This window comes from Lupinus angustifolius, chromosome LG15, assembly GCF_001865875.1.
Source record: "Lupinus angustifolius cultivar Tanjil chromosome LG15, LupAngTanjil_v1.0, whole genome shotgun sequence".
NCBI classification, from domain to species: domain Eukaryota; kingdom Viridiplantae; phylum Streptophyta; class Magnoliopsida; order Fabales; family Fabaceae; genus Lupinus; species Lupinus angustifolius.
This window is the reverse complement of record NC_032023.1, coordinates 1,652,463-1,663,945: the sequence shown is the minus strand read 5'-3', so window position 1 is coordinate 1,663,945 and position 11,483 is coordinate 1,652,463. Positions and strand designations below refer to the sequence as shown.

General features: G+C 28.9%; 1 protein-coding gene across 1 annotated transcript; it reads right to left on the bottom strand.

The window, feature by feature from the left end:
* Window positions 1,932-7,247, bottom strand: LOC109327576 (putative transcription factor bHLH041). The gene is made up of 8 exons (XM_019560757.1): window positions 6,962-7,247; window positions 6,638-6,748; window positions 6,400-6,505; window positions 6,286-6,300; window positions 6,114-6,176; window positions 5,363-6,013; window positions 4,192-4,569; window positions 1,932-2,076 (listed from the first exon to the last, which is right to left on the bottom strand). Exons 1-8 carry the CDS (start codon window positions 7,084-7,086, stop codon window positions 1,993-1,995), a joined length of 1,533 nt encoding a protein of 510 aa, XP_019416302.1. The 5' UTR covers window positions 7,087-7,247; the 3' UTR covers window positions 1,932-1,992.

Below are 11,483 nucleotides of genomic sequence, written 5' to 3'. Positions count from 1 at the left end.
AATAAACATTTATTTCATATTTTATAACTTCTAATTTTATCTTTACTAGCGTGTTGACAGGCACTACCGTGCCCGTGCCTGTCAACCCGCTTTCCTATTGTTTGTAATGTGTATGTATTCTACATATTAAGTTGTATTATATATTGTAATTTGCAGTTGAATATATATTCGTTTAAGGTAATTGTTCAATCTTTAAAAAATGATGCATATACAATTGTGTTCATCAAAAATAGAGTCTTGATATCTTCACTTAATTTTATTTTCTAGCATGTTAACAGGCACTACCGGGTCTGTCAACCCGATTTCATATCGTTTGTAATGTGTATTCTACATATAAAAGTGATTTTTTATATAATTAAAATCTATTGAGTAAATCTATTGCATTGGTCACAATGTATATCCATTAAATTAAAAAATGGGAATGCATGAAATATATTGCATTGGTCACAATGTATGCAATTGAGTAAATAGTATGTGAATATTTGATATTTAAAACATTCAGACTACACGTTACAAACAATATGAAAGCGGGTTGACAGACAAAGTAGCACGCTAGAAAATAAAATTAAGTGAAGATATCAAAACTCTATTCTTGATGAACACAATTGTATATGCATCATTTCTTTAAGATTGAACAATTACCTCAAACGAATATTATTCAAATGCAAATTACAATATATAATACAACTTAATATGTAGAATACACATTACAAACAATAGGAAAGCGGGTTGACAGTCACGGTAGTGCCTGTCAACACGCTAGTATTAATAATGTAAGTATTTTCTATTTAGTGTTAATCATCATTAACTATATAATTTACGCTAACAATACATAAATTTTAATCCCTAAAAACAATTATTGTGTTGGAATGAAATATTCATGCCATTAACTGGTTGTGAATGTTCCATGTAAATGAATAAAAACCATATATTTATTTTAAACAAATTTGATGGTCCAACTTAAATGAATATGCCACACTAAACCAGTTTAGGTCATTGTCCTGCCGGAAGTTATTAACAACCTACTATAACTATTCATGCTAACTTCCACTACATTCCAATTGAGAAATTATTTGATATTATAAAATATAAAAGTATAGTTAAGTTGTAAAACTCAAATAAAAATAAAAATAATATTTATTATTACGGAGAAAAACTAGATATATTATTCTTATTTATTAGGATGTGTAATAAATTATAAAATAATATGTGAGATAAAATAAAAATGAAATTGATATCATCTTATGGAGATGTTTTAAAATTATATTGACCACATTATTTGATATGACATTATATTCATCATATAACTCCTCAACAAAGATTAACCGACTAATACTAAATCCGTTTTTTAAAACTTCGTGGGATTCAAACTGGTATTTTTATTTTATTTAAGTAATTTAACCATATTTATAGAAAATTTTGCTCAGTTAAATATTCGTTTTATTATACTTCATTTCCTTCTATCTTCTTTAAAGCACCAAAACATAACCTAAAAGACACAAACTCATTCACATAATGTTTGGTAAGCCGATTTCAAAAATTTCGAAATGTCATTGCTTATCAAAATAATTTTGATAAAGAATCATTGTGAAGATAATAACATCCAACTCAATAAGCAAATTAGGAAGATATAGATAGACCAATTAAAGTTAAAGAGAAGAACTAAAAGGAACAAAGGTTTGAAATATAGAGTGAAAACAAACTTTATAAAACAAATTAATTATGAAACATACATAACATCTAAAATGGGAGTAGGGATTTTTTGTACTACCAAATGTATTATACCCAGAACTATTTTTTTTCAGGATGCATGACTACCCATCCCAATAAGTATCGTTATCATGAATCAAATAATTAACCTTTTGATCTTTATAGGAATTTAATTAAGTCTTACATCATTATACCAACGTGTTGTTAGTATAGGGACACACATTTTGAGTAGTTGCAATTGGCTTAAACATCAATAGAATAAATCAATGATATGGGTCATAGCTATTTGTCTCCTTGCCACTGTATCAAATCAGTAACCAATCTTCTTATTGCTTCCTGGAAGGTAGACTCGTCCCATTCACTTCCCTGCATCAATAGTTAGAGCTCATTAATTATTCTTCACATAAAGTTTTGCCTTTTTGTTTCTTTGTATGAATAATTACATATCCTTATGTAGAATTAGGATACTCTCCATTAATAAAGAGGCAAGTAATTATTTTTACATATATTTTTAATGTCAAAAATATGATTTTATGGTAAACAAAAATATAAAAATATTATCACATGTTACTTTTTGTGTATTATTATGTGATACTTGTCTCTTCATTATTCTTACTCCATTATGTATGGTCTTTGAGTGTGACATGTTCTTTTTCTTTCTATGATTTTTGTGAGTAAACTAAAGTGTGATGTTGGTCAATGGTTAATAATCAAATAAAAATAGTTGCTAGTAACACATGCCATATAATAGTATGTAATAAAATCAATACTAGAGTCTTTTTCTAACTACATAATAATCAAATTCAACTGACCTAATTTGAAAATTACATTCTTCAATAGTAATGTTATTTTGTCCTTTCTTTCCAAAAAACAATTATTTAGTTCTTTTTCAATTCATTATAGATGTACCAAATAACTATGGACATAAATCTTTTACCTACTAATTTATGCATATTAGTAGATATAGAAGATTTTTATTCCGACAAGTTTACAATTCTTCTTTGCTTTTTTGTACTTAACAAAATGATCAATATGTTTGTGCTGATTCTTATTTGATGGCTGCTATAATAGAATCTGTTTTTTTGAATTGTTTGTTGACTATATATGAAATTTCCAATCACAAATGCACTTACTAAGCTCCTTCCTTTCAACTTTTGAACAGGTAAGTAACTACTACTTGACAATCATATTAGTAAAAAAGTGTAAGATATAGGTCTCATATATATTTTCTCATTATTTATATTTAATTTTTATTGACTTTATATAAAAAGTAATTTAAATAAATAATAGATAACATAATGATCATAAATAAATATTTATGATAATAATACTGTGTAGATATTACACTCATTATTATAATAAATGATAGTTTTAAGATCCTCCAATAAAGTAGCCCATATAAACACTTCACTATGAGTTCTATTGCATCATAGTGCAAAGCTGGGCTTATTAATTATTAAGTAATAAAGTAGTGTTTTTTGGTTTTCCATATGCATCATCATACTAAAATAAATTCTGTTTGAGTTGAGAATATCTATAAGTATGTGAGGTTAATTCTTCCAACGAGTATTTTTTCATTAACAAAACTCAAATTCGAAACTTTGTTTAAATGAAATCAAACATGCACCACTTGAACTAAATAAAAGTCATTGTTTGATAACTTTTTTTCAAAAAACCAGTTCTTTTGCTTTTAAAAAACAATAATAAAAATAACTTGTTTGGTAGTTGTTTTTGACTAAAGATTCTTAGAACAATTCTAGAAATAGCTTGTTTTAAAAACAAAAAAAGCAGAACTGCCACTTTCATCCTTTAAAATTCCAACATGTACGTTCCAATAAGTAAAAAACGGAAAGAATGTGAATCAGTATAGTTTTTGCCTGAGTGATACAAATATTAAAAATAACTATTTTTGATATTTTTGAGAATCATTATAGAATTTTTAATTTTTTAGGAACCTAATTGGTACACAATTTTTTAAAGAACAAATAAGAATTAAAAGGAAAGTCTCTTATATTTCTCTATACATAGAAGATATTTATATTAGGGAACTATTACATAGTCTAAATCAATGTTTCCAACTACATCTCCATAATTAATTTGGAATAAACTTAATTAAGGAGTTTTGGTTGGACCATTAATCTCGATTTATGCAATAATTTATCCTGCTACAAATAATAACCGAAACATGATTGGTTGTAACCGAAACATGTTCTTTTTAGTTTTTAATCTTTTGAAAATTATAATTTTAAGAATATGAAAATGCATGATTGATTGTTTCTAATAACCATGTGACTCATTCTCACAAGTGGTAACTATAATAACTACACTAAAAAAAACCTAATACATATTTAAGGCAAATATTTCTATAAAAAGAAGTACTCATAATAAACCAATGCTCATAGAGCGTTATAATAAAGGAAAATGTTTGTAACAAATTGCTATGTACTATTTCATGAATGGTTCTTAGAAATATATACATACCTCAATAATCCTTAGTCTGAAAGTTAATTGATGAAGATCATTCCCTTGTGTTGCACCCATAGAAATCAAACTCACATTTTGATCATGCTTTAAGAATTCCAATAATCGAATCAATATATCAACTTGAGAAACTTGGCCTCTTAAATTCACTTGCAATTCTACATTTCTATCTTGTGATGAGCTTGATTGTGGTATATGTGAAACTTGAACATTCCATCTTTGATTTGATGAGAAGCTAGCTTTGATTTTTTCAGTATTAGATTCTTTTGTTGGCACTAGTGACACCAACTCTTGATTTCTTTTGCTTAGCTTTTCAATTTCAGCCATCAAAGATTTCAATGTCTCCTTTGCTGATGTTAGTATAGAACCTTTGTCTTTCTAACAAACCATGTTCAATATTAAATATATCAATAATTTGAAGTAACATAAATATTCAATCAATATTTTTACACCATTTTTTATAGCAATTAATGATGTATACATTTAAAGTTTGTCAAATAATTACTTAGTTAACATGGCAATAAAATCAATTTAGGATTTTGTTCATATCAACCGTTATACTATGTATGTGCCTATAATAATAGATTTAAATATGTAATTTTGTAATGATAAACTGAGTATTTAATATGGCCAAGTTAGTCTCATTGCACACCAACCATATTTTTAACTCCTTAACTTTTATTCTTAGCATTGAGGTTAACAAAACCCATAAATGTATATAAAAAAATATATTTGTACATTTTTTTTCGTTATAATATATTTGTACATTGATAACTTTTCTAGACAACTTTTTCGAGTTGACAAAATTGTCCCCTATGATTGTAAACATAACACTACAAAATTGTAGCATATGATCGTAAACATAACACTAGATTTTAGATCCTTAAGATGATTTTTTTTATATTACCAAATATATCCTCTCACATTTTAGTAATGAACTAATTTTTTTCCTAGAATGATGTATAACTGCTCCTCCCAACAAGTGTCGTTCATAGGAATCGAACCCTTAACATTTTAATCATTCTAAGCATTTAGCATGGTTTTACGTCACTAGACCAACATCTTGTTGGTCGAAACGATAGAGATAATGATAAATGACAAAAACAAAATTTTAAGAAATGCATAATGCATTAAATATAAAGAACATTACAATAATTGATTAGTTTTGTACCTTAGTTCCAGGAGGAAGTAATGTTCTAAGTGCCTGAAAATTCTCATTTAGTTTCTCACGCCTTCTTCTCTCTGATATCATGTGATGTAGCTGTGTACTAGTAGGATGTGTAGCTTGAATATGTTCTCTCATTCTTGACAAATTTAAGTTTCTAAAGAATGCAAATGACCTATTCAGCATGTTTTGTTTCATGAATTTGGACCCCATTTGTGACATTATACTAGGTCCTAAACTTGGTCTATACCTCTTGAAAGCACTATTATAAGGCATATTTTGATGATGATGATGAGAAGTTGAAGAAGGTGAAGTTAAAATATATAGTATTGATCTCATAATTTCATCTTGTTCATTATCTGGTGAAGGGAATTGATGAGTTGTAGTGACTTGAGGCAATGCTTGAAGGGTTTGTTGATGTGTGTTTGTATTTGGTAACAAAGGTGGCATTGTAGGAACTATCCCTCTAAGAGTTTCAGGGAAATTTGATTGAGAAGTTCCAGGACTAGTGAATATCAAAGATGAATATTCAGGGCTACCTTTGGATAATGATCTCAATGATGATGAAGATGAGGATGGTGGATTTGGATCTATTGGTTGGATTTGTCTACAAAATTCTTCTGGAAACAAACTCCTAAGTGCTGTTTGAATATCATCCTTCATGAAAATTGAAAATTCAATAATACTTTGGTTAGTGAAATTGAATGACATTACATATATATGGTCCCAATGTAATAATATATATATAATTTCTTACTTGAGTCATATTTGAGAAGCCAAGCTCAATTTCTCCTTTGTTACACCCCATAAAAATAACAGTCTGAGAAGAATAAGGGGAAAGAAATATGATTAACTAAGATGATTTGGTTCATTACAAAGTTCATGAAACTAATATAATGGATGTTTTGCTTCTTTGATAACAAACAAACCTTAATCCTTGCTTCCTGTAAAAAAAAAAACAAAACAAGTTACCTTAGAAACATAGACTTCAAAATCATAAATATAGCAAAATCATAAATTTTCATTAGCTCAATAATAATTACCTGAAAGAATTGTGTTTGGATTTCTGTGGATGCTAATCTCAGAAGATCCAATTGTTGCAGCAATAGATAAGGGCGTTGGTTCTTAAAAGCTAATCCAGGAACACAGCTGAATGAAACAAAACAAAGCAAAGATAATGTTTTGTTAAAAAAAAGAACTCATATATAAGTTATTAAATGCAAAAAAAACATGTCAAATGTTAATATTAAAACATGGAATATGAGAGGTAGCTTAGCTTACTCATTATTGATATCAAATGTTAAACTCTGGTAATGGTTGAAAAGCTCTTGAGCTACACTCCCCAAAGAAGTGCTTGGTTGGTTGTAGAAACCATCCAAGAAAATCAAACGACTACACCAAAAAACCAAAACCAGACCAAGTTATGAGTACAATCACCATATATACCTTACAATTATATCATACCTACTAAGTAATAATGTAATCATAGTTTCAAACTGCAGTTTCAGACACTCTCGAAACTCTAATATTGTGGTCGCAATTGCAGTTCGAGACAATAATATAGCATTGTATGTGTATTATTGCATGATATATGAACTTATATACTTGTTTGAAATAGGATCAGATGACCATAGACAAATGTAAGTGCAGCCCAAATATTGAACTAGAGAATGGAGAAAGTCAGTTCTGGCGGCTTCAGGGAGGGAGAAGACACCTTCCATAGGGTGCATGGAAACTTTTTGATTCTAATGCTTTTGCATTATGATGATGAGAAGAGAGAGTGTGCACACATTTTTTGGGTTCTTTAGTAAAACAACATTGTATGTGCTACTTTTATATGACATTTGAGTATCTATATTGCTATGTTATATGTGTTAGTGTGTGGTTGAGACTGAGAGGGAGTTGCTTTTTGGTTTTCACTGACTAGAAAATCAAAGAAACAATATAAAGTTAGAAAGGGATATATGAGGTAAGAATTGATAAGTTTTTCTAGATACACTTGATGTTATATATAACCGGTCCTAAGCCGATAAAAGGTAAAGATTGACAGTCGATAATAAATTAAAACTATCTCAAATTTATATGATATTGCTATTGAAAAATTAAAGATTTTTTGTGTGTGTCAATGTGTTGATAAATCAAAGAGAGAAAAAGTTTTGAAAAGTATTGAAGAGGGTGATCATACAATGTGAAGAAAATTATAAGCTGACTCTATATGAAATAAAGTAAATTATAGCCCCACCTGCATATAGGGAAGTTGAGAGGGTAGAGGAAATTGTCTTGTTGTTCTTTGCAATGAAGTTAGAGATGGAAAAGTAGTAGCAATGTTACATGAATAAATGGATATATAGAGAGAAATATAAAGAAGATGGTTTTGAGAATAGAAATGATAAAATGTGCAAAATATGGAGAGAGAAAAAGTAGAGAAGGAAACAGCCAAAGAAGAGGGAGGGAAGGTTGGAAAAGTATTAAGTTTTGACAATTAGTCAAAGGGTGGAAGGCTAGGTGTTTGTTTCCAATTGATACCTTATCATATTCTTTTAAAATTCCTACTTCTCTATCTATAATTTTATTATTGGTTAAACTATAATTGTGGTCCTTATAGATATTGTGAAATATTTTTGTCCCTTGTAAAGTATTTTGTTTAGAAGTTTGAACATTCCTCACGCATATGTTAGGATATAGTATTAGTACTTGTTATATAGGGTTAGATTGGAAATTGTTTCAAAATGATATTGTTATTGTATGCAAATAGAAATTAAGCAAAAAATATCCCAAAAGAGCATCCAATAAATCATATAAATATAGAGGATTACAAGTAGGGTATTGAGGAATTGATGAAGATAAAGTACCTATAAATATATGAAAGAACTAAAGTTATGTAAGACCTTAAGGTATTGTTTGAGAGTGAGGTTTTGGAAGGGAAGGGAAGGAAATTGATGACTTTGGAAAGCCTTCCTCTTGTTTGGGAGTTGGATCAAGGAGAGAAGAAGGTTTTGGAGGGTTTCACGAACCCTCCAAAACCCTCCAAAACCCTCCATGAGTCTATTTTTAAAGTTCCCACAATTTGAGATTTTTTGGAGATAAAATATCAAAATAACTAAATATGTTTAGTAATAATATATAATTACATAATATTGATCATTTCTCATTGTTAATTACATTTTTAAGGTAAAATAAAAAATTATTCTTACATTATCATTAGTTTATTCTCCATTCATCTAAATTTCATACTCCCAAACAAGAGAGATGATTTCCTTCCGTTTCCCTTCCCTCCCCCCCTTTCTAACCCTTTGACCCCTCTCCTTTCCCTCCTAACTCCCGAACAAAGCCTAGGTATTGGTAGTAGTGGTACTCAACCATATTACACCTGTGAAAAAAATTCCAACTTAGCATTAACCTAAGAATTAATTTTTGAGCTTACGATCTCACAGGTTAGAGGGCGGGAGAATGTTGACTCTATTTTTAAAGATGTTAGTAATCTTTTAAGTTCTAAGAGAATGAAGGAAATGGAAGAAAGTGAGGCTTACACTCTAAGCCATTATTAAGCAAAACAAAAAGACAATCAATTTTTCTTTTATGAAACCCAACTTGATGTTAATCATAAAATAACAAATATTTTCTTGGCCGATGTCAAAATGGTTATGGACTATACTTATTCTAGAGATGTGGTATGTATTGATAATACCTATCACACTAACAAGGAACTTCAATCATTTGCCCCTTCATTGGATTCGACTATTATCGAGAAAGTGTCTAGTGTTGCATTATTATATGATGAAACATATACATCATTTAAGGCTATGGGTGGAAAGTAAGAAAAGAAAGTTTTTATAGATTCAAGATGTTGCAATGGTGAAAGCAGATGGAAATCTTTTTTTTTCCTGAATCATATCATTGTTTACTTTGATGAATTTTGTTTCAAAATGGTTCGAATAAAGTTAATAATGCCTTTCAAAATTCATATTCTTTTGATGTTGAGTTGTGAAGTAACATTTATGACTTTGAGTATGAGGAGGACTTTATTAAATCTAGCATAACCTTCTCCAAAATAAATGGATAGACAATCTCTTTAAGCTTAAAGAAAAATGAGCTTTAGTATATGGGAAACATAGATATTCAGTTGGTGCTACAACGATACAATTAAGTGAGACTTTCAATGGTCATTTGAGGCTTTACATGAAATCTACTTTTAATGTGCTAGAATTTTTCAAGAATTTTGAAAGGTTGCTAGATGATATGCGATATAAGGAGATATAGTCTAACTATAAGATCATACAAAAAATGTCATCATCAAAATGTTTGTAAGACTCCAAATAAATTGGGAGGGGTCCCGATTTTTGGTTGAAAGACCGACTCTACAACTATAGGAATATGAAAAATCTTGTAATCTTATTTTCAAATGTTACACTCAAAACCTACAATTAATTGAATATGAAGTACGTTTCTTTAGAACCACGAGGCAATACAATTACATACAACTCTGAAGGTCAAAGTATTGCGTGTATTTGTAAAAATTTTCAATTTTATTGGTATCCTTTGTAGCAATGCTCTTCCGGTACTTGATCATTTGAATATAATTATTATTCCTCCGAAATAGATCCTTAAGAGATAGACTAAGCATGCTCCAAGTGGATATGTTTTAGACAACAAAGGGTAAATTGTCAAAGAAGATCCTAAGATGGTTGTTTTAAATCGCTATAAGGATAATTATCATAGTACAACAAAAATATCAAGTAGGACTTCTGAAGTGAAGAAGCTTCAACATTTTTTAAACAGAAAACGATGGAAGTAAGCATTGAAGATGATAAGATCTTAAATAAAAGATCATTGGTAGCATTTACAAATAATGGTGATATAAATTGTCAAACTGATCAAGTTAGGACAAATGACACAACCATTTCTAACGCCCCTCGTGTAAAAACTAAAAAGTAGGCTAAAACATGTATGGAGAAGAAGAAAAAAGTAAAGACAATGACAAGTTAAGTTTAACAAAACATTAATTTTTTCTCTCCATGCCAATTCCTACTACACATATATAATTATATAGTAACTTTTATTTATAGTCTTTTTGAAGTATAAATTACTGTTAACATTTGTGTTTAATTTACTTTTTTGTTATGGTATGTGCATAACATGTCTTTTTTTGCAGGGATGTCAAGTTCTATCAATCATAAATCTCAATTTAACTTAGGCACTTATTGATCATTGTGCATTTTATTTTATTATAATTTTGGACCTTATAGTTTATACTAATTTTTTCACTTTTTTATATGAAAATGGAGGTCAATAATCATTATCACGATTGAAGTTGCTTATTAATTATATGGCATTGAAGTGGCTTTTTTCTTCTTTTTGTCATGTCATTGCTTCTCATAATACAAACTGGTTAAGTTTTGTGATGTCTTGATAAGAGTTGTTGATGTACGGGGTTATTGAGAATTTGTATCCTTTTTGTAAATTTTGATTTTTGGTGTATTACATTAGCAATTGTTTCTTTTTTGACAAGTGTTCAGGTTCAACAAGTGTTGAACACACCATAGGTTGGTTTGTGTAGTGTGCAACAAGTGTTTGGATGACTCATTGTTTATTATGAGTTGAGCCTTTTCTTAATAATTGTATGTGTTCTTCACTCAATTGTTTGATTAAAATAAGTTGTAATTTTGACACTAGGAATTGATAGAAAATAAATAATAAAATTTGACAGTAAAATCTCACTTTATCACAAAGACGAATAAATTTATAAATAATTCACTCTTTAAAAGAATTATAATTCTTTTCACATGCTTAGATAAAAGCTACCAAACAATTCTAAGAAGTTGAAACAACTTCAAAGTAAAAGAATGTATCCTTTCAAAATGACTTGTACTGTTATTTCTAATTCTCCAACAACAATATTACAATTAGACAATGTTTACCGTCAATCAATGCATCAAAGATATCAAATAAACATTGGAGTGTTACATTTACAAGTGATAATGTATCCTTGCAAAATGAAATTGTGTCTAGAGTTTCTTTGTTATAATAACAACCAAGTTAGTGAGAAAGACTTGAACATGTAAGTGGAAATCTCAAATATAAGAAGTTAAGATGGTATTGTTTTTCATGTTGACATAATCTGCATAGT

What these genes read in the sequence shown, in the direction of transcription:
- LOC109327576 (XM_019560757.1), bottom strand. Translation starts at nt 7,086, where the DNA reads ATGCACCCTATGGAAGGTGTCTTCTCCCTCCCTGAAGCCGCCAGAACT. An exon ending in ACATTTGATATCAATAATGA is followed by an intron (nt 6,506 to 6,637) that starts GTAAGCTAAGCT and finishes TGTTTCATTCAG; the next exon opens with CTGTGTTCCTGGATTAGCTT. An exon ending in TCAGACTAAGGATTATTGAG is followed by an intron (nt 2,077 to 4,191) that starts GTATGTATATAT and finishes CTATTGATGCAG; the next exon opens with GGAAGTGAATGGGACGAGTC.